The sequence below is a fragment of the Panulirus ornatus genome, chromosome 17 (assembly GCF_036320965.1).
Source record: "Panulirus ornatus isolate Po-2019 chromosome 17, ASM3632096v1, whole genome shotgun sequence".
NCBI classification, from domain to species: domain Eukaryota; kingdom Metazoa; phylum Arthropoda; class Malacostraca; order Decapoda; family Palinuridae; genus Panulirus; species Panulirus ornatus.
Genome location: NC_092240.1, coordinates 19,757,889 through 19,782,326, shown reverse-complemented (window position 1 = coordinate 19,782,326; position 24,438 = coordinate 19,757,889). Strand labels below are relative to the sequence as shown.

Genomic DNA, 24,438 nt, shown 5'->3' with positions numbered 1-24,438 from the left:
TAATAAGCGTTGCTGGCTGCAGTGTACGGCTATGACTGGGCACAACTTTGTCGTCGAACTTGGGGTGAGCCGCCCAATACACCAGACGCCTTGTCTTTCTACCAGCTCAGCGTCAAGAACTTCTCTTCTTTAGCAGGTATTTTTTGTTATATATCAACGTTGAATAATCTCACGCACTCTCTGCCTTTTCAGAAACAAAATCTCTCTGTATGTAGATGACGTTAATCAGGATTATTGTATTTACTTTGAATATTATGAGGGGAGTGTGAACATGAGTTTACAGGGGCGTCCAAGACCACACCGTCCATCGTTTTCTGTTAATGTCATTCTCAGGGTTTCTTTAAGTAAATAATAAGCTGAGGAATCTTTATTGTATTTGTTTTACTTGTTGCACGTAAGGACATCGAAGTCTTTGTTTTGACAGGGACGTATAATGAAAGATAAGCAAGACGAACAATAACAACTTTCCCGGTACTTACCCCTCCGCTTGTTAGAAGTTTACATAACATGTATCATTATATGATGATTAGCGGAATGTAAAAGGATCATTGATAATACTGACTGAGAAATCGATGGAGAAATGTTTGTGTATGCTCTAAGGATTTGCATTGACGTTGCAATGTGGGAAGTTTTCCTCTATCCGTTGAATATTCATAAATTTGCAGATATAGTTTGTGTGAATTCTGTATATTTTGATAATTATATTACAGCTAAGTACAGTCAAAAACTCTTTTCTTGGACAGCAGACGGGAATTACCTTTTGAATTCTTATCATGGTAAGAAATGTTTGTGGGGAGGTCAAGGAGGATTGATTGATTGGTTATTTGTGCTTCAAGGCCTACCAACAGCCAGGGTTAGCCAGCGTCATCACTGGCTAATCCTGAACACCTCTCCCAGGTGTTCAAGATACTTGTAAGATTTTGCACAGTCTCGCTGCGTGTGTGCCTCTTGCCAAGAGGGTCAGTGTTGTGGTGTAGTGTGTCATGACCATGCCGGTATGACCGACCGATCCTGCAGGAGACGCACAGATTAAGGCAAATGTGACACATCTCAGGATTTTTTTTTTACTATTATAATTTCGTTATGTTTCCGAACACCCTGTGAATATGTGACCCAGGATGAAGCATGTAATTTTTAGCCATTTTTTGTAGGTGAAGGCCTACTATTATGAATCATTTTTACTAAAAGTAGTGCAAGGTCGTTTATAGAGCAAGTTATGTGTAAACAACAACGACGGTTGGTGTGACATAAGATTACATATAATTGATGCTTGTTCTGCTTAGTTTGAGACTATTGATCTTTCAATGGGTCTCATTTGCAGCTGTCAACTGAAGTGATCCTTTGTTAACATGTATGGCAAAATACAAGATACATTATGGTTTTAAGACGGAGGATACTCTTCTATATTCTCTGATGGATGATCACAGCTCTGTAATGTTATGTGACGATTATTCCACGATGTTACTCGTGCTAGTAGTGTTTGTTGTTACAGTGACAGGCAGGTGTGTGAGGATGACGGAGGCAAGAGCTGGGGGACGGGAGTGGCAGTGTCAGCTGGCCACTCCAGGGGAACGCCTGGCCTACCTGCGTCACGCTGGCCATCTCTCCGACCTCACTATTACCTTCCCCGGCCACACCACCATCATCCAGGTGAGAACGCCTCTTGTGTACGAGAAGACTTTGTTGAGTGTGTCAGATGACAGTGCAACTCCTAAGAAGCCATAAGACAGCTTGATTGGTATGTAGGTCGTATGCTGTTGTTGCCACCTTACTCACCGTTGGCAAGTGTTAACTATTGCTGGTGTAAGGGCGATCACTGTCGTCTGTTTTGTATGTGGACAGTGTGCAAAAACAACTGCACTGATTTTACAAATATCATTCTTGATTTGAGGAAATCGCTCACCATGTAGGATGCATACAGTACCTCAAATAATGAGTGGTGAGATTCGCTAGTTACCGACTGGCGAATCAAGAACTCATGCCATGCACAGACTTGGCCAAGCGGACAAAGAATGATTGGAACCAGTACACATGGATTGTGCGATAACTGATGTTTAATGTGGATCAAAACCGCTAACATAGTGTCCGCTCTTGCTGAAATTTGCCAAACTTGTAATTTTGAAGGAGGAAGTAGTTTCAAGCGTTAGTTTAAATCTCGTGTCAGATGCATCGTTAAATTTAAGTTTCATTTTATGACGAACTTGCTGCAAATTTGGATGAAGCCCAGGAAGCAGGTGGTGCACAGCGGCGCCACGTACCACCAAACGTCTCCACAAAAGTCTGTTTATATTGTATCCTACTGGAGGGCCAGCTCAGTACTGCTTGCTGTAGTTGCAAAGGAGGAAAAGTAAGTTCGTATTCGTGCTAAGCATATCAGTAGCTTATTTTGTAACATCGGTAGCAGTTGTAACACTGGAGAAGGGCCAATGGCAGCAGTGATAGTGAAAGTAACAATAGTCATAGTGCCAGTAGTCAAATACTGTGACTATTACCAGCAGTAATCACAGTATTTTACTGCTGGTATTATGACTGCAGCAGTACAGTGCCAGCGGAAGGAATTCCAGCCATATAGCTAAAAACATTTCCTTTGTGTTTCTCCTCTTGGCCAGGCCCATCGCTGGCTGCTGGCCATGTGTTCCCCGGTGTTTGAGGCCATGCTTTATGGCCCGCTGGCCGAGGGAGAGGTCCTGGCCCTTCCCGGGGACCCTCCTTATGCCTTCGAGTGGCTGTTGGACCATATGTACCGCAACGAGACCCATCTGCCGGGGGTGGAGATGGCTCTACAGGTGTACCAGCTGGCCGTCAAGTACCAGATGGACCCCCTGTGCCGCCTTTGTTCACGGGTAAGGCACCACAGTGGCTCACACTCGCTGTTTGTTCTCATCGAAGACAGAATTCTCGGTAAGGCTAATTAAGAGAGTTACTGATGCCAGTGATGTAAGACCATGGTTACCACATGTTGATATACGTTCCTGCTGACTATGGACACCACTTTTTATGATGTAAGTTCATCCCTTGATCTTGATTATAGATGTGTTATTGATAATCATCTTGGGGTCATCTGGTGTCATCAGGTGTAAATTACTAGTGACTCCGGATTTACTTAGAACTAAGATTAATAATCGTCGTCAATTTCTTGACCAGACCAAAATTTAGAGGCCCATGTCATGGTCTGCTAGTAAGGTGTTGATTCATGAACATTTCCTCTTTTTTTTCAGTATTTGATCGAGGGAGTGACGGCGGAGAACTTCACCAACGTGTATGGTATGGCGACACTACTGGGGGACGAGCAGCTGCTGGCACGCTGTGGCGAGGTGAGGTCCGCTGTGACGAGGTGAAGCCGCCCGATTTAACGGCGAGGTGAGACCGTCAGTTGTAGTGAGTTGAGGCTGCCCGCTGTGACGAGGTGAGGCCGCCCGCTGTGACGAGGTGAGGCCGCCCGCTGTGACGAGGTGAGGCCGCCCGCTGTGACGAGGTGAGGCCGCCCGCTGTGACGAGGTGAGGCCGCCCACTGTGACGAGGTGAGGCCGCCCGCTGTGACGAGGTGAAGCCGCCGCTGTGACGAGGTGAGGCCGCCCGCTGTGACGAGGTGAAGCCGTCCGCAGTAGTTAGATGAGGCCTTCCGCTGTGACCAGGTGAGGCCGCCCGCTGTGTGGAAGTGAAGCCGTCCGTAGTAGTTAGATGAGGCCGCCTGCTGTGACCAGGTGAGGCCATCCGCTGTAACCTTGTGAGGCCGCCCGCTGCGACCAGGTGAAGCCGTCCGCAGTAGTTAGAAGAGGCCGCCTGCTGTGACCAGGTGAGACCGGCCGCTGTGTTGCGGTGAAGCCGTCCGCAGTTGTTAGATGAGGCCGTCTGCTTTAGCGAGGTGAGGTCACCTACTTCGGCGAGGTGACCCGTCTGCCATGCTGAGGTGAGCCGCCTGTTGTGCCGAGGTGAGGCTGTCTGCTGGTTTTACCGGGGTGCGCTGCGGTGGAGCGCAGGAGAGCTGCATGGATAGAGTGCACCTTACCACGAACCAGTCGTGTGAGGTACATGTTGTCAAGTGAGATGGAGATCTTGTGTATATGTGGACTGGACACTAGTACCCCACGTGAGTGAGGCAGAAAAAAAGGACCAGCCTGGACCACAGAATAAAGAACCAACCTGGGCCAAAGGATTGAAACTTGACAGCCACTGACGTGTTGTCTCACTGATCAGCTGCCACAAACCCTCCCGAATCCCCTGCTTATAGTACCGATAATGTACCTCCCTAGCTGGTGGCTGCCCATTCCACGACAGCGAAAGAGGCGAGCGAGTGTCATGTGAGGCAAACCAGTCTATTAAGGGTTTTTTTGTCAATAATTTTGGATATTTACTCGTGTGTTTTCTCAGCATTTTCCTAAGACAGTCTGTTGACATCAGAGATCAACAATTTGATGATAATCCCTACAAGTTGTCAAATCCCTGAAAGTGAGCCGCCGCCCGTCACGTCCACCGCTATCTCTCGTTACTACTTGTTAAGAATGATGTAAGCTAGCCTTTTGAACATCTCTCTTAAAAGTGAGGATGATAACCTTATGATAAACCAGGTTAACTATTCTTCATGCCTAAAAATAACCGTGTTGTTCAAGAAGTTGTGGCTTGTATAGCAGCTAGGCTGGAGTCTCTCCTTGCTTCCTACAGAAGCATGAGACGTTCTCTGGGTGGCCCCAGTTATTGCAGGTTTGATGTGTCATTATTGAGTACAGTCTCCATGGAACAACACAAGGTAGCTGTCAGGCTTGCCGTGCATACTATCTCTCTTGGGAGCAAAGTCCGTGATAACACTGGGGGAATACTGGGCTGAAAATTCTCTCTCTCTCTCTCTCTCTCTCTCTCTCTCTCTCTCTCTCTCTCTCTCTCTCTCTCTCTCTCTCTCTCTATCTATCTATCTATCTATCTATCTATCTATCTCCAGCTGTTATGTACTCCAGTTCCTCGTGATATTGCCCATGTTGCCTCTCCTCTGCTTGTTATCAGTTGTAATCACAGCCTGTGTTATATGAACGTGGCCTCGCCCCCACTCCTCAAGATTAAAGTTTCTTTTTAATGTGAGTTTTTATATCAGGAATCTTTAATGACTCGCCGACTGTAGTGTAAATCTTTATTCTTGAGATTATTTACCTTCTTGTTTATGTGTATTGTGCCATGACCCCATTTTCTGAAGGAGACAACTGTGCCTGTCAGCAAGCTGCTGGGACCAATACAAAGCACGCACACACACACACATGCACAAGCACACACACACATGCACAAGCACACACACACATGCACAAGCACACACACACATGCACAAGCACACACACACACATGCACAAGCACACACACACACATGCACAGGCACACACCCACACATGCACAAGCACACACACACACATGCACAAGCACACACACACACACACACACACACACACACACACACACACACACACACTTACTTTACCTTTAGCTAGACACGGAAGGATTGTAACATAGTCAGAATATATCGTAATTTGCGTCAAAGAATCGCAGTGAACCACGACTGTAGGATGCGATACTCGTATGATTGATTAATGATATGTGGGACAGCATGAAGCAATAATACCTGGCCAGCTGTCAGTTGCGACTGAAAGGTTTAATAATACTTTGTAGACGATTTTGATAATGTGATTTATCCCAGTGATGCGAGGTGAATAGGTAGATGATAAAGGGCACATCTTGCCAATGATAGTTGGTAAAGAAAAAAAAAAAAGCTTCGTTACTGAACAGTAGGGACTGACTGATATGGTTAACAATTCAAGGAACGAACCAGACATTTACGTTGGTGAAAGGTAAGTACAACAGTGTTTGGTAAACTTACACATGGTTGATACTGTTCGTCTTCATGAATGATAACAATGATGTGAGAACAGGGATTTATCAAGGATTTTATGGTGTTAGATTTTCGTTAAGGATTGTTGTATGAGTCTGGCTATGAGTGACGAGTTGTGAGATCATGGGACATGCAGTGACACGGCTGTCCCTCCTCCCCGGCAGGTGTTGGCAGTGTCCTCAGACGAGGTGTTGGCATCTCAGGACTTATGTGTACTGGGACGTGCCTCCTTCCTGCAGCTGCTCCAGCATGAGGATCTAGTCGCCTCGTCAGAAGCCCTGGTGTTCCGTGCTGTGGTCGCCTGGTCAGTGACTGCTGGAGGGTCGAGGCTTGGGAAAGCATCACCCCAGCCTTGTTTGAAGCTTAGTATAGAGTGTCGAGTGTTGTACACCCAACAAATAGATTATCTGCACGGCTGGGGTCGATGCATTTCAAAATGAACACTGACTCCTGTTGATTCTGTATATTTGATGAACATGAATGCGAGACGCATTTTTCAGTAATTAAGATAGCTGCCGTATATGATCATGTCTAAATGAAAAATGATATACAGTATAACTGTCTGAAAGCAGTATACTGTGTATTGCACATTTCGTTTTACACAGAGCAATATAAATATAAAGGAAGGCTACAAGTGGGAGGCATGAGCATTTATGAGAATCGTTTATCCTCTGTCATACTGATTAAGAAAAAAGTAAAGATAGTTTTTTGTTGGGTGTATCTTTTGTTTGTTGGTCGACATTTATGGTTTGTGGTATGTTTTGTATTTAATGCATTATGCATTTCACAAGTGGATGTTGTGTTAATTTCTCTGACGTGGAAATATATTGCAATCATCTGAAAATACCTGATATGTGATAGCGTTGAAAACACATCATTTACCTTTTCTTTTCTGCCAGGGGAAGGGAGCATGTGAAGACGAGGGGTGAGGGAGAAGAACCCAAGAGCCAGCCTCACCATCCAGTCCAGGATGATCCTCTCCCTCAGGCATCAGCAGTAGGAGGAGCAGCAGTAGCAACCGCTGAGCTGGACGAAAGCCCGAGGTCAAGTCTGAATCAGAAAGTGAAGCAGTTTCTCCCTCAAATCAAGATGAGTTACGAGAGAGCGATGCTGAGCAGCCCTGGTCAAGCAACAGATGAGGTGTGTGCCTTGAGGAGTGAAGACACACCATGTATGAAGAACTCGGTCAAAGAAGAGTCCCTCCCTCGTAGACAGAAACCGTGGGCACCAGGCGAGGAGCCAAGTGATAAGGCCCTTCGGAATGTGGTAGATGAATTCCTGCTTCACGTACGTTTCCTGAATATGACGACGGACGAATTTGTAGAGCATGTGATGTCCTGTGGCATCCTGACGAGCGAGGAGAGCGTGTCTCTCCTTTTGAACATAAAAAGCATTGATGATGTCCCGCTACCATGGTTCGCAATGTCGAGCGCAAGAGACGCCAGAAAAAATAGACAGAAATCGGCCGATCTGATGTTCTGTCAAGACCACTACATCGTCAATGAACAGGAAATTCTCCGAGAGTTCAAAGTGTCCATGAGTGTATACATGAGCCAGATGACAGCCCCTGGGGTGACCAGTGTGATGGACTCGGTCGTGAAGATTTTATCGTCTTCGAGAGAGCCAGTTGGCATTGGACGCTGGCGGGGAATCGGCTGCAAATTTGATCACCCCGTGAAGCTATTGGCCGGTGAGACTTACTCTGTCGTAGTGGAACAAGCATACGGGTCTTGTGCGGGATGCCAGTGTCAAGTGTCCAGTGAACATGATGGGATACACTTCAGCGGTAAGACTCTGGGCCTCACTCCTGTCTTTATCGAGTACTGGGAGGCGGCCTAGACACCCCTCACCTACTCTCTCTCCTGCCAGTCATGAGGTACATGAAGCAAGCAAGCAAGCAGAAGTTCCTGTACAAGAATCCGAGTGGTTTCATTTCATTTCAGAAGCCTATACTGTGGATATGCCTCGCAGATAACCTTCTTATCCTGTAACAATTTCCGTTGATCGCATCAAATCATCGGAGTAAATTGCTTTATGGTTCGTCTTATTACGTGTAACGTTAGGACGATGTGTCAGAGAGGATCATTGATACTCCAGGTGCTCAGCTGCTGTGGTTACCAGGGTGGCTGTTACTCTGATGAGTTCAACCCGAGACATTTATTGACAGAGGAATGTGTGTTGTTAACTGCAGATGTGGTTATGTGTAAGGACTTGAAAGAGTGCGAACACTTGCCCTACCTTCTTGTCACCGGAGTGAAATGATTTCAGAAAAATTCGGTACATAGGAAATTTGTATGTTGATTGTATGTTTGTATGGTACATTATTAATTGCTAAATCCATTATAAGTTCCATTAGTTAATCTGTAGTCATTTGATATATATATATATATATATATATATATATATATATATATATATATATATATATATATATATATATATATATATATATATACTGAAACTGGTGTGTGTAATAAACGCTTAAACAAGAACCGCAGGTGCTGCAGAGTATGCAAATATTTTCAGTTATTTTAGTTATTGTGGATGAATATGAATGTATATTTTTGGCAAGATGTCGGTATTTTCATCTTGGATATCCTCAGAGTAAGTTTCCCTGTAAAGCAGAAATATGAGAGTGATATAACACCTTACCAAGTTAACCAGAGGTTGACTTACGGTAGAGGCTTTATGTAATAAATACCGTGGAATTTTACTTCTTATACGAGGTGTTAACACATCCCCGTAGTGGTTATCTTGCCTCACATGGGAGTTTGTTTGCCCAAGTTGAATTTATTTGTCTATTCTCTTGGTTAATCCGCCCCCTTGGAGTTCATCTGTGTTTCCTGTTGGTTACTTAACCGTACCACCCAATCCCCGTTTAGGGGTCTTGTTTTCAAACATCAGTTTCCCTGGGAGGGTTTCGCCAGCTTGTGATCCCCTACTGTGTCCAGCGACGTGCCCGACCACGCTCACCCCTGGTGACCAACATTTCAACCCCGATTGTAGTTGGTTCACGTCACTGGTTTTATCCGTTGTGTTGGTTCACTCGCTGGTCTTATCAGTTGCGGTGGATTGGTTCACAGTACTTAGTGGTGGATTGGTTCACAGTACTATATTTAGTGGTGGATTGGTTCACAGTACTTTACTTAGTGGTGGATTGGTTCACAGTACTTTACTTAGTGGTGGATTGGTTCACAGTACTTTACTTAGTGGTGGGTTGGTTCACAGTACTTTACTTAGTGGTGGGTTGGTTCACAGTACTTTACTTAGTGGTGGGTTGGTTCACAGTACTTTACTTAGTGGTGGGTTGGTTCACAGTACTTTACTTAGTGGTGTGTTGGTTCACAGTACTTTACTTAGTGGTGGGTTGGTTCACAGTACTTAGTGGTGGGTTGGTTCACAGTACTTTACTTAGTGGTGGGTTGGTTCACAGTACTTAGTGGTGGGTTGGTTCACAGTACTTAGTGGTGGGTTGGTTCACAGTACTTTACTTAGTGGTGGGTTGGTTCACAGTACTTAGTGTTGGCGATAACAAGACTTCGTGATTAACTAGTCCTGAGTACAAGTAATCATTACTTTGTGGGTATCATCCAAGCTCGGGATATCTGCATCGAGGTTCCCTTCGTGGATGTTCGTGCTTACCTGTTTGAGGTGAACAGCCAGCCTTCCTCCTGCGTCTCACGGACGATTAATAACTAATTCTGGATTATCTGTTGTTACTATCGACAGTGATTTGTAATTATGTTATGCACCATTTTCTCTGGCACTGTTGCAGTGATGGTAACATTTGGCGTGTTGGTGACGCACACAAGAAATAAACCATAACTGGTGCAGTTGTGATCGATACAACTGGGGGTTGGGCGGCCTTCATAACATGTCAATAGTTGATTTGCTTGTCAGGTATATTTGGTAGGTTCCAGGTGGTACCTACACTAGATGAGAGCCATACAAGATAGCTCCTAAAAAAAAAAAAAAAAAAAAACTACCGGGTGGCAGCCATACGAGGATGCTACCATACAAGGTGTACTAATTAGCAATGATAATATCTGGGATTTTTTTTTTCTTTTTTACATCATAAAACTTGCGTTACAAATGATCACGTCTGCAACAATTAGTGAAGTTCGACACCAACCTGGTAGTAATGCCCACTCACAAGTTATCTCCCTGGTGACGTCCTACATCATGCTTGGCTGTCGTCCCAAGCACTCGGTGCGCCTCGTCCTGCCGCAGAAGGGGATCTGCGTTGTTTGATTTCGGTGAAATATAGCAAGTGATTTACCAGGTTAGACGTTGTGGCGTGGGAAGAGACGCTGAACAGACCTGAGCATATCGTGTTGTATAATATCGATGATTAGAAGCAAGTAACTGAGGTGGGCTCAAGGCCTCATGTGTTCCGTGTCAAGATACTAGGACAGGATGAGTCTGTATATATATATATATATATATATATATATATATATATATATATATATATATATATATATATATATGGAGAGAGCTTGATACATGAAGTAAGATTCTGTGATGGGTGCACAGGTTACCTAATAAGGCAATACGCACATTGACAATGTGACACGAATCACAGGGATGAGTTTAACGGGTTCATAGACTCTGTGCAGCGATGCAGGCATGTGAAGATACAGAGTTGAATATTAAGAAGTTAGAAACGAAGGTTGACGGCCTACTGTATTCAGTGCATGAACCTCACATTATAGGTAGGATCAGCCCACATTTCAGTGTTGCAAATATTCTTCACTACACAGCACACAGCTACGTAAGAGCTTACTACCTGTCAGTTTCGTAGGGCCGTCCTGTGCCAGTAATTGCACCTCACCTGTGCCACCGATGGCACCCCAAAAACACACTCGTGTCAGTAAGTGCACACCGAGGTTACACATCAGACCTGCGCTAGTAATGGTATCCTGAGAACGGGATTTCATTAGCAAGAGCCCGTGTCACGCTTAGTGTTTGAGAATCTTATAGATACAGTACAGCACACATATCAGTATATGGGTTACCATGCATGTAAATGCACAGTATAGTAATACATAAGGTGAGTTATGAGACATTATGGGTACAATCATTTACATTAATGAGGTTCAGGGGTTTGCAAAGCCAGGATACAACAGTAGAACATCCTCATATATGTTGCTTGCAGTCATTTATTTACTAAGATGAATTACGAAACCTGGAGGTGTGAAGTCGGTAGCAAAGCGTTATTCTCGTATGAAATGTTGCGTTTTCTTATGTGATGTATCACGTAAATTACACAGGGTTTTGTACTCTAGGACTACAGTCTTCCTGTTAAGCATATTTGGACCTCATTTTGATCTTTGTTTTTACAGTGTCTAGCTCAAGCCAATTGTTTACCAAAATAGTGTTTAAAAGCAGAGAACGGGTCATCATGATGCTAAAGTTGTCAGGTCGCCCAGTATCTCTGAGTCGACTCACCTCTTCAAGGCCATCACAAATTATGATGGACGTTAATTAACGGCTGAAATTAGACTGAGATATCACGTCGTCAGACTGGCCTGTTTGGCCATTTTATCAGCAGGATCATGATGACTGGATCTAATGAACCTTATGTCAGGTATTTTGTCTTAAAAGGAGCTAAGCTGAGGGTTGTTTTGCATCAGGTGTGATAAGGTCATGTTATAAGTGTTTAATAAGGTACTGCAGTACCTTGTGAATCCTCACCTACTGATTTTGTTGAGCTTAACCACAAATGAAACCCCCAGAGCGTCACTAGTGTAAGGATCCGTCTCTAAGTATTATTTGATTTCGAAACATTGAACACTACAACAGTGGTCTGTTATTCTTACTGGTTCTTAAAAACTGAGCTGATTCTTTTCGGACACCCTGGACCTGCTGTGTGTCTTTTGTGGTTTTCCATGATCCAGTTCTATATGACCGACCATTGCTTCTTAGTGCCCTTGCAACAGCGATAGTTTGTCCGTATATAAATCACGGTAGTTAATAACTAATAATAAACGCTACTGAACATACTTCAGTATGATTAACCTCAACATCAGAAGTATTAACTAGCCTATTGAAATAATCCTTCCCTCATTAAAGTACATGGTTCTCGTAACAGTGATAAGAGTGTGACGGTGACGAGTGATATTTCAGTTTTCATGCATACACTTGTAATGATAGGATAACATAATGTAGGATGAGCCTCGTACAATAACAGTTATGACTACAAGTTGTTTTAGGTAGCTATGAAGGTCAGAGTATGGCACGGTAATCCATATATCTACTAATTGCCGTTATCAGTCTCATACTTCCAGCACTACGAATTGATGCATTAGTACTCTGAAGAGAATGAGGCTGAGTACTCCACCCCGTAGAGTAACGGTCTAGGGGATTTGGTGTCACTGATTCCCAAAAACAGAACTTTAGTTTATAAGAGAGGTTGCCCCGTTTCCTGCCGAGGTGGTTTCCAGTGACTCCAAGCAAATCAAGTTTATTCTAGTGTGATGTCTCGCTTAGTAATATCGAATGCACCTTGCTGTCTGTGAAGGTGGAATATGTCTGCTGTTATGAGTGCAGAGTACTCAGCTAAGTAGTGTTGAGTGCCTGTCTAATGCAAAACTATTCAGGTGTGGGGACAGTTTACCTGAGGTATGGTTCACAGGTGGAATGAGAAGATTGGATACTAGTACTTCACAGAAACAAGACGTTACAGACATAGGCCTAAACTTAGGGATGGTTATGATGATATATGTATAGTTGTATACACTTATTTCCACTATGGTCCTCATAATACATTCAAGGAGCGGTATAACAATGAAGTTGAAGGAGTTAAGGAATTATTTGGTGAACACGACTAAATTGTAAATATATATATATATATATATATATATATATATATATATATATATATATATATAATATATATATATATATTACCGAAAGTGCAGGACTACGACGTAACGTTGTTGTATTTATATACAGCGGTATTCACAGGAATGTTAATTCGGTTAAGTGTATGACGGACTGAAGATGGGATTTAAATGATACCACGTTTAATGGCATCGTGGTTAGATAGGAAAGCCGTTGCAATGGAGGAATCAACGTTAAACAACAGGGACGTCGTGCCATCACGTTAGTGGAAACCGGTAGAGGGTCGTCATAGACATAGACAGGTTATTGCCATCGAGAGAGCAAGAGTAGCATGAATTGTTGTTTAGTTAGTTTATGATATAAATGACCTGTTTTGAAGTAAGGCTTACATATATAAAAGGTACTGGTATTCAGTGGTTTTAAGCTCATGGAACTGTACAGTTAAGACAAAAGTTTGGTTATGACATGCAGGATATTTTTGTGTTGTATCAAGGTGATTAATCCATTATTGTTTATAAACGTTGAATTTTAGAGACAATCTTATCTTTTTTTGAATAGAAAATGGCTCCTACAGACAAAGCATATCAACATCGTTTTTGTAATGGCGTATATCTCACGTAATACACTTCTAATATCCCAGGAAAGGACGCAACAGTTTCCATTCAGACTGGAACTTATGTGTCTTTAACGGTGGTAGGATGAAAGTGGCATAACGAGAATGGTTACTGGTGCAAGAGAAAATTAGGAGTTAAAAAGAAAAAGAATGTTCGTGGGACATGTTTAGAAACAGATATCAGCAACACAGGGACATGATACCCATTTAAAAAAAGAATGTTCAATATAACACTGTAAAAAGTAATATGGAGAGGCTTTTAATTACGTATATCTGATGGAGTAGAGGGAGGCTAGACTTCGTGTGTTGTATAACAGTAGACACTTTTTTTTAGGTTCTTTAATCTCTTTAGACAGTGGACCATGACGTATTTACTTGTTTACGAGGGTTAGTAAAGTTCCGGTGAGACGGAATACGGTTTCATCTGATTATTTATTTGTGGCTGTCATTGCTTGAGATAACTCTTGCGTTCTTAAGTGCCTGTACTGAGTTGACCGGAAATGATAAGGCCATATGAATGAGAGCAAATGGCACGTGTGCTAGTTTAATTGAGCCACAGTCGGTGGCTGACAATAATGCTTTACTGAAAGTTACTAACGTCAATAAAATACTGATGAACACTCCCATGATGTCATTATCATTCTTAGATAGTGTCGACTGAAGATATTCTTCATTTTTTACTGTAAGTATCTGAGTTGAAACGAACAAGAAATTATTATATCTTGTAAGTACTTTTATGAGTATCCAGACCATATTCGATACATAAAGAGCACATATATCAACTTCCAAAATACAGAAATTCAATAGATCTAATTTTTTGCATTGTATGATTATTGCCACAGTTTTAATACAAAACTAATGTATAATCTGTACAATGACGTGAGTCGTGACACCGGAACTTTGGGAGTTTTTAGTATTAAACCTTGTATTTTTAGGTAATGGCGGCACCTATGCAGAAGACGACATTTAGGCTGATAATGATTCTTGCTGCAGAAGAGCTTATGGTTCTTGTAAAATCCTCCGAAACCAGCTTTTCAATAAACGTTTTAGTTGTTTCAATGTTTTCTTTAGATGTATGTAACAGAGGAAATAGTATTACATCATGTCTTATGAGAGCGGTCTGCTGGATTTCCTCCGACCCTTGATCGCTTATCTGTATACTGTATAGATAAAATTTTCCCATGCTCCTTGGTCTAGCCCAAGAAAGGAGACAACCTAGGATCCCCCAAAGACCAGGGCCGGCTCTGGTTTTGGCATTAGATTGCCTTCCTCAAGTTTTTCTGGGTGTGCTGGTTCCATGTACAGTTGTTCCATTACAGTAGTTGATGAAATGAAATTTTCCTCTAATCCTGTCAAGTGTTGTCCGGCGGAGTTCTGTCCTGTTACCTTCCATCCTTCTCTTCATAAAGAAAAAGTGGAGACATAAAGAAATCAGAATATAAAACGTAATACTTCATATGTTTCTACTTTTTATTTTACTACGTATGGTTGTCGGCACTAAATTATTCGCATACACTTACCACTAACTGGAGGGATTACACATGTCAAGAATACTGAGGTAAATTTCAATACCTTCAAGAACATTTCAGACAGATTAATATTAGCTCGTATCAATATAACTGAGTTCCTATCCTCATCGTGTTATTGATACCTTAACAACCGTGGTTAAATATTTGATTGTTATCTGTGATGACCTGACCACCACGCATATCTACTGGTCATAGTCATTAGCACTACACGTTGGACCCAACATGTAAATACCTAACACCATTTATTTGGGCATTGTTTGTCGTCAATTCAAGGATGCTGAAACTGTGTTGTAGGCATGTATCATCTGGTAAAGAGATAGATCAGTTTAGTTAATACTTTTATGGCAAATAAATCAGACAAGATGTCGGCAGAATTGAAATGTATAATATCTTCCAAAACTCGCACCAGGAAATCGGTGCATTGGTTACTCACTCGAGTCAAGTTGTCAACAAGACCGGTGTTGACGCCAGACCAGGGTAGGCACAGGTGATGTACTCCTGAGAGTATTTTCTTCAAATATAGCCAGAAAATTATATTCCTTCCAATTGTACGTGAGAAAATTGACGCTGATATTGCTGATTAGGTTATACAGTGCTCTCATTGGTTGTTAATGCAGTTAGCTCGGGCGACGAGCAGAAATGTAGAATAAATGTAAGACCTGTGGGGACAAGGTATTTTCAAAGTGACAATATTAACTGAGTGGCACCACAGAAATTATTCATGAATTTGGAATCACCTTTTACCAGTGCATTTATGTCTTTTTGTTATTTTTAGTGAGGGCTGCATGATCTGAAGCATTACTCATGGTATTTAATCTTAGGTTAGAGGTAAAAACTTATATCGGTATTAGCATTGAGTATTGAGACATTTTATGTTGCTATGGTGGTGTAGTATTTAGAGAACAGTTTAAGTCTGGCAGGGTATGATTTGCAGCACTATTTGTTATGTGATATTAAATTAGGCTATAGTAGTGAGGGTTATGAATTGGGATAATGTGGAGTTGGGTAAAAGTATGTGAAACTAGTGAGAAAAATCAAGAGATCCTGTGAAACTTTGTCATGTAGCTAGATTTAACCAAACTTTAATACACTAATAAAGATATACCTGACATACCCATGATTAGACATATTGCCATCATCCCATCCACATAAGTATACTCATTACACCTAGCAGCCATTCACACTCTTGCCTGACTACTACAGAAGCAGCCATTCGCACCCTTGCCTGACCACTACTGAAGCAGTCTTTTCATACATTCATTTCTGTTATAATTCTTGGCTGCTAGAAAAGGTTAGTTGGGGTTTTCATAGGTTCTGTTGATTTCTAATGAGTTTTATGTACTTTGATGTTAATCCTATATTTTTTATGTTGTGTAATTTTCCAGTGTAGCTGCACATCATTGATATCATTGAAGATTGATTGCTTTTGTTGTGCAATGCTAGTTGAATGTATAGAGAATACACTAACAGTTGCTCAGCACAATTTGGAGTGTTATATTTCTTGAATGATATTAAATAGAGCAGTAGATATTGCAGTGATCATTGCTCACTGTGGTTGTTCATGTTGTTAGTATGTTTGACGAGAATAAAGACAGGATTGCTCTAAGTCCTGTTGTTCAAAATATTTCCTGAGTTCATATATTACAATATATGCAGCCTGTTTTCAATTTTATGACAGTATGTGATCATAGAGAGTAATGATGATAAGGGAAAGTGTGGGGCAAAGTATGTGAAACACTTATAGAAGTCGGTGTAACCTATGAAAACCTCACCAAAAACCACTTCTAACGGTCAAGATTAATCTTAATTTTCATTATTGTATTTAGAGAAATATGATTTCAGCATTGTGTCACCTGCCATAAAACATAGATAACACATGACACATGGCTACTTGCAGCCCAGCTGCTCAGCCTCCCAAACAGTATTCCATGCAGTTCCTAGTTGTACATTTATGTCAGGGCATTTCCGTGTTAAAGCTCAGCTGTTAGGTAAGGTGAATTTTTTATTGGGTGATTGCTGCAAGCATTCACTCCTGGATTTTCCAGAATTGTACTGGGGTCACCTAGGCAGTGACCCATTTATCCCTCTGGGATGGTTCTTTTTTGAGTGAAGAAAAAATGTTTTATATATTTCTTGTTTTTATTTTTCATTTTAGATTTATTTCATTCCCCTTTTGGTGTATGTGTGAATTACAAGTTAGTTGTACTAATGCATATTTAGTGATACTGAATTTAAAGTAGGCTCATTGAAATTTAGAGAATAAGCACAGTAAGTGAAAATATAATGTATCAGCTACTAAGATAATAGAAAAATTGTATGGAAAATAAATTTATGATAAATTATAAGAATATTTCCTGAAAACTAATATTCCCCAAAATGGTGATATAGGAACTCAAATAAAGAATAATATTTCTCTACAGTAGAGAAGAACTTTTGTGCTTACGCATTGAGAATTTGCAGTTCATGTTTTAAAACACAATTAACTTAATCTAAGTTAATCTTCTTTGTGAATTGTTAGAGTTTGAAGCAACATCATGAACATTAGAAACTTAATAACTGTTATGATATTGTTAGCATAGCATAAATAAAAGTATTGAATTTTATTTACACTTTACCATTCTTATACTTTACCTTTAAGTAATCTTTGGAACTTTAGTCACTACCTAAATTTCATGAAAGATATTATATTATATTATATTATACTTTGTCGCAGTCTCCTGCGTTAGCGAGGTAGCGCAAGGAAAAAGACGAAAGAATGGCTCAACCCACCCACATATACATATATATACATAAACACCCACACATGCACATATACATACCTGAACATTTCAACGTATACATACACAGACATATATACAAGTGTACATATTCATACTTGCTGCCTTCATCCATTCCTGTCGCCACAGTGCCACACATTAAATGGCACCCCCCCCCTCCCCTGTGCATGCGCGAGGTAGTGCTAGGAAAAGACAACAAAGGCCACATTTGTTCACACTCAGTCTCTAGCTGTCATGTATAAAGCACTGAAACCACAACTCCCTTTCCACATCCACGTCCCACAGAACTTTCCATGGTTTACCCCCAGGTGCTTCACATGCCTTGGTTCAATCCATTGACAGCACGTCAACACCGGTATACCACATCGTTCCAATTCACTCTATTCCTTGCATGCCTTTCACCTTCCTGTATGTTCAGGCCCCAATCGCTCAAAATCTTTTTCACTCCATCCTTCCACCTCCAATTTGGTCTCCTACTTCTCCTCGTTCCCTCCACCTCTGACACATATATCCTCTTTGTCATTCTTTCCTCTCATTCTTTCCATGTGACTAAACTATTTCAAAATACCCAATTCTGCTCCTTCAACCATACTCTTTTTACCACACCTCTCTCTTACCCTTTTATTACTTAATCAAACCACCTCACACCACATATTGTCCTCTGACCATGGAGACATCATTAACCCCTGCCGCAAACTGACATTCACTGGTAACCAATCACTTTCCTCTCTTCCTACTCTACACATGCCTTACAGCCTCGATAAAAACTTTTCACTGCTTCTAGCAACTTACCTCCCACACAATATACTCTTAATACTTTCCACAAAGCATCTCTGTCAAACCTATCATATGCCTTCTCCATATCCATAAATGCTACATACAAATCCATCTGTTTTTTTCTAAGTATTTCTCACATACATTCTTCAAAGCAAACACCTGATCCTCTCATCCTCTACCACTTCTGAAACCACACTGCTCTTTCTCAGTCTGATGCTATGTACATGCCTTTACTCTCTCAATCAATACCCTCCAATATAATTTCCCAGGAATACTCAACCTTATTCCTCTGTAATTTGAACACTCACCTTTATCCCCTTTGCCTGTGTACAATAGCACTATGCATGCATTCTGCCAATCCTCAGGCACTTCACTGTGAACCATACATAAATTGAGTATCCTTACCAACCAGTCAACAACACAGTCACCCCCTTTTTTAATAAATTCCACTGTAATACCAGCCAAACCTGCCACCTTGCCAGCTTTCTTCTTCCGCAAAGCTTTCACTACCTCTTTTCTATTTACCAAACCATTCTCCCTGACCCTCTCACTTTGCACACCACCTCGACCAAAACACCCTATATCTGCCACTCTGTCATCAAACACATTCAACAAACCTTCAAAATACTCGCTCCATCTCCTTCTCACATCACCACTACTTGTTATTACGTCTCCATTAACCCTTTCACCGATGTTCCCATTTGTTCCCATGTCTTGCGCACTTTATTTACCTCCTTCCAAGACATCTTTTTATTCTCCTTAAGATTTAATTATACTCTCTCACCCCAACTCTCAATTGTCCTCTTTTTAACCTCTTGCACCTTTCTCTTGACCTCCTGCCTCTTTCTTTCATACATCTCCCAGTCATTTGCTCTGCAAAAATCTTCCAAATGCCTCTCTCTTCTCTTTCACTAACAATCTTACATTTTCATCCCACCACTCACTACCTTCTCTAATCTGCCCACCTCCCAACTTTCTCATGCCACAAGCATCTTTTGCACAAGCCATCACTGCTTCTTTAAATACATCCCATTCCTTCCCCAATCCCCTTACGTGCTTTGCTCTCACCTTTTTCCATTCTGCATTCAGTCTCTCTTGGTACTTCCTCACACAAGCCTCCTTTTCAAGCTCACTTACTCTCACCACTCTTTTCACCCCAACATTCTCTCTTCTTTTGTGAAAACCTCTATAAATGTTCACCTACGCCTCCACAAGATAATGATCAGACATCCCTCCAGTTCCCCCTCTCAGCACATTAACGTCCAAAAATTTCTCTTTCATGCACCTATCAATTAAAATGTAATCCAGTAACACTCTCTGGCCATCTCCCCTTGTTACATATGTATACTTATGTATATATCTTTTTAAACTAGGTATTCCCAATCATCAGTCCTTTTTCAGCACACAAATCTACAAGCTCTTCACCTTTTTCATTTACAACACTGAACACCCCATGTACACCAATTATTCCCTCAACTGCCTCATTACTCACCTTTGCATTCAAATCACCCATCACTATAACCTGGTCTCGTGCATCAAAGCTGCTAACACACTCACTCAGCTGCTTCCAAAACACTTGCCTCTCATTATCTTTCTTCTCATGCATAGTTTTACCCATATCAATCTAGAATTTACTTTCTTACACTATCACATACTCCCACAACTCCTGCTTCAGGAGCAGTGCTACTTCTTCCTTTGCTCTTGTCCTCTCACCAACTCCTGACTTTACTCTCAAGACATCCCCAAACCACTTTTCCCTTTTACCCTTGAGCTTGATTTCACTCAGAGCCAAAACATCCAGGTTCCTTTCCTCAAACATACTACCTATCTCTCCTTTTTTCTCATCTTGGTTAATCCCAATCTGAGACTTTGAGGAGGATGAGCACTCCCCACATGACTCCTTCTGTTACCCATTTTAGAAAGTTAAAATACTTGAAGGGGAGGGTTTCTAGCCCCCTACTCCCGCCCCCTTTAGTTGCCCTCTACGACACTTGGGAATGTGTGAGAAGTATTCTTTCTCTCCTATCCCTAGGGATAGGGGAGAAAGATAGTTTGATAATATACCTTAAAGACCTTAGAAATCATCAGAATTATACAACTATCTTCAGAAGAAAGGTAATGGAGCACACAACCTCAAATATTAAGTATTTCTTTACACCAGAAAAACATATTGTCCTTGTCATTTGGGGCTTCAAAGATTATTGTAATTTTTACAACAAAAGTGAGTAATTATCAATAGAAATATTTTTATGAAATGGCAAAGCTTGAAGTACAATTATGAGTAATAGAAAACGAATAACAATTAAGATGTGTATGTGCAGAGCAAGAATGATTAATGTGGCAATAACCATCAGAGTCTACAGAGTGCAAAATCAGCAAGTTACAATATGTAAATGCCCAGTAACTACTCAAATATATTATGATAGCTTTGATTTTGACATTATGCCTGCAAATGATAGAATTTTTTAATCATTACATGTGTGGGACCTTCAGTACATAGATTTTGATATAAATAGGGTATAATTATTATTATATAGTATATTTTTTTTTTTTATTATACTTTGTCGCTGTCTCCCGCACTTGCGAGGTAGCGCAAGGAAACAGACGAAAGAAATGGCCCAACCCCCCCCCCTCATACACATGTATATACATACGTCCACACACGCAAATATACATACCTACACAGCTTTCCATGGTTTACCCCAGACGCTTCACATGCCCTGCTTCAATCCACTGACAGCACGTCAACCCCGGTATACCACATTGCTCCAATTCACTCTATTCCTTGCCCTCCTTTCACCCTCCTGCATGTTCAGCCCCGATCACACAAAATCTTTTTCACTCCATCTTTCCACCTCCAATTTGGTCTCCCTCTTCTCCTTGTTCCCTCCACCTCCGACACATATATCCTCTTGGTCAATCTTTCCTCACTCATCCTCTCCATGTGCCCAAACCACTTCAAAGCACCCTCTTCTGCTCTCTCAACCACGCTCTTTTTATTTCCACACATCTCTCTTACCCTTACGTTACTCACTCGATCAAACCACCTCACACCACACATTGTCCTCAAACATCTCATTTCCAGCACATCCATCCTCCTGCGCACAACTCTATCCATAGCCCACGCCTCGCAACCATACAACATTGTTGGAACCACTATTCCTTCAAACATACCCATTTTTGCTTTCCGAGATAATGTTCTCGACTTCCACACATTCTTCAAGGCTCCCAGGATTTTCGCCCCCTCCCCCACCCTATGATCCACTTCCGCTTCCATGGTTCCATCCGCTGCCAGATCCACTCCCAGATATCTAAAACACTTCACTTCCTCCAGTTTTTCTCCATTCAAACTCACCTCCCAATTGACTTGACCCTCAACCCTACTGTACCTAATAACCTTGTTCTTATTCACATTTACTCTTAACTTTCTTCTTCCACACACTTTTCCAAACTCAGTCACCAGCTTCTGCAGTTTCTCACATGAATCAGCCACCAGCGCTGTATCATCAGCGAACAACAACTGACTCACTTTATTATTATTATTATTATTACTGTCATCATCATTATTATTATTATTATTATTATTATTATTATTATTATTATTATTATTTTTCTTTTTTTTTCTTTTCATACTATTCGCCATTTCCCGCATTAGCGAGGTAGCGTTGAGAACAGAGGACTGGGCCTTTGAGGGAACATCCTCACCTGGCCCCTTTCTCTGTTCCCTCTTTTGGAAAATTAAAAAAAAAAGCGAGAGGGGAGGATTTCCAGCCACCCGCTCCCTCCCCTTTTAGTCGCCTTCTACGACATGCATGGAATACGTGGGGAAGTATTCTTTCTCCCCTATCCCCAGGGATAAAATTATTATTATTATTATTATTATTATTATTATTATTATTATTATTATTATTATTATTATTTAACAGCCCATGTGTTATTCCATAAAACTTGGGAAGAGACTTGCTGTTTTTTCTCTCTACCTCATTCACATATGGGCTGCTAGCTTTCAGTCTACAAGCATACAAAATCATCATCACACACTTAACACTTGACAACATGTTACACAGCTCATTATTTGTCATTATGTTTTCCTGTGATGAACAGTATGCACTATCCCTGCCTCTTGGCAAAATTTTGTCTTAGATACTCATAAATAAGTATACACTCTAGTTGTTTCATCTGTTAGTCTAATTGATATTGTACAGCTTTTATTGATTTTAGGATTTATGTGATATATAGGTTTATTATCTGTTTGAAACAATGACTCTTTTTCTGTCTTTTCTAGTTGTGATTTTTATTTTTTTTTTTCAGATGAACCTAACCTGTGCTCTTGTAATCATTCAACTGGCTAACATTTGACTGCTGTTACCTTCACATTATTATCATTTTTGTATACCACGAGCATCAAGACAACTTGCAGAATGAGCATTGTAAGTGACATTTGAAGATGGTCAGTAATTTATTTACTTATGGACACAGAGCCCTAGGAGCACCTTAGAGGCCTTGTTTGTTGAGGTTTACCACTATTTAATTACCTCCCACATTCACCCACCATAAAATGCATATGAAGTTGGCTGATGCTTACTCACAGAACTTAATGACCATTTGGTATCTTTCCCAGACAGCTGACTTGGATGTTCTCTCACTTTCTGTCTAACTCTTGCTCACATGGCATGTTGTGATCTGTTTGCCATTAGTGTTATGTTTTTAATGGTGTCTTGGCATGAGATCCTGTTCTTCTCCATGTCATGTTAGTATCCTTTTCCATTATTAGTGATTACAAGACACAGATAGTAAAAACTTAATTCTGTTCAAGGATTAAGTGATAGACAGTAGTGTCCATCACTGTGTGGTAGCAATGACTCTATGTATTTTGTATTTACTTTATGTATTGATGAATATGTTATGTTTGTATATCTTTGTTTCTTGGACACCATATTTATATGCATGATTCAATACATAAATGTATATCATTGTTTTATCTTTTTGTTAGTGGGGAATTTGTGGGTTTAGATAGGTTTGGGGTCATACTCAAGGCAAGGGATTTGTCATGTGCTGGCTTAAACACTTGTTCAACCTGTTGAAGGGCTTACTTTTTAAAGGGAAACCACTAGGCAGCTTCCTCTTTGTATTTAACATTTTTGCTGTTTATGGTGTTTCCATTTGACCTGCTGCTTGTAACCCTCTTTCACAGTGGGAAAGATGAGATTAAGACCTTTTGGTCTAAGTTTCTGTTGCTTCAACTAGTGTACCATGATGTGCTGAGGGATACTGTGTTATAGTCTTTTCAGAGGCAGTCCATGTGGTAGTTTATAGGGTTGTTCTTAATGGAACCTTGCAGGAGCCCTTTTTTGTTTTATTATGTTTTTAGAACGTATATGTTCAGTGGGTGCTTCTCAGTCTTTAAGTCGAGATCATCTTGTAACCTTGTGTTATGGGTAATCAAAGTGAAGACTTACCCCCAAGTCAAACTTCTCAGAAACTGGTTAATGTACTGATGACACACTTGTGTAGTGGGGATTTTCGTCCTCTCACCAACCCCTGACTTTACTCCCAAAACATCCCTAAACCACTCTTCCCCTTTACCCTTGAGCTTCATTTCACTCATAGCCAAAACATCCAGGTTCCTTTCCTCAGACATACTACCTATCTCTCCTTTTTTCTCACCTTGGTTACATCCACACACATTCAGACACCCCAAGCTGAGCCTTCGAGGAGGATGAGCACTCCCAGTATGACTCCTTCTTCTGTTTCTCCTTTCAGAAAGTTAAAATACAAGGAGGGGAGAGTTTCTTAATGGAACCTTGCAGGAGCCCTTTTTTGTTTTATTACATTTTTAGAAGGTATATGTTCAGTGGGTACTTCTCAGTCTTGAGTCGAGATCATCTTGTAACCTTGTGTCATGGGTAATGAAAGTGAAGACTTACCCCCAAGTCAAACTTCTCAAAAACTGGTTATTGTACTGATGACACACTTGTATAGTGGAGATTTTCGTCCTCTCACCAACCCCTGACTTTACTCCCGAAA

At 41.1% G+C, this 24,438-nt stretch overlaps 2 protein-coding genes across 4 annotated transcripts in view; both read left to right on the top strand.

Annotated features, from left to right (window-relative positions):
* LOC139754605 (uncharacterized) lies at window positions 1-8,591 on the top strand. Its single transcript, XM_071672039.1, has 6 exons — window positions 1-136; window positions 1,493-1,650; window positions 2,610-2,843; window positions 3,219-3,314; window positions 6,034-6,173; window positions 6,769-8,591. The coding sequence occupies exons 2-6, from the start codon at window positions 1,513-1,515 to the stop codon at window positions 7,706-7,708; spliced, it is 1,548 nt and encodes a 515-aa protein (XP_071528140.1). The 5' UTR covers window positions 1-136; window positions 1,493-1,512; the 3' UTR covers window positions 7,709-8,591.
* A 6,531-nt stretch (window positions 8,592-15,122) lies between these two features.
* The window catches only part of CROT (Carnitine O-octanoyltransferase), a 172,290-nt gene continuing 162,974 nt past the window's right edge, over window positions 15,123-24,438 (top strand). The window contains exons 1-2 of one of the 3 annotated variants that reach the window (XM_071672036.1): window positions 15,123-15,334; window positions 22,723-22,841. In XM_071672036.1, the coding sequence (XP_071528137.1) occupies window positions 22,833-22,841 (9 nt within the window). In that variant the 5' untranslated portion in view covers window positions 15,123-15,334; window positions 22,723-22,832. Of the gene's footprint in view, window positions 15,406-22,722; window positions 22,842-24,438 lie in introns of all 3 variants that reach the window. The other 2 variants (XM_071672038.1, XM_071672037.1) reach the window with 2 other exon arrangements.

Bases quoted from the DNA above. Each gene is read 5' to 3' on its own strand.
- LOC139754605 (XM_071672039.1), top strand. From the start codon at position 1,513: ATGACGGAGGCAAGAGCTGGGGGACGGGAGTGGCAGTGTCAGCTGGCC. The intron at 1,651-2,609 runs GTGAGAACGCCT...CCTCTTGGCCAG, and splicing joins GCCACACCACCATCATCCAG to GCCCATCGCTGGCTGCTGGC. The intron at 6,174-6,768 runs GTCAGTGACTGC...CTTTTCTGCCAG, and splicing joins TTCCGTGCTGTGGTCGCCTG to GGGAAGGGAGCATGTGAAGA.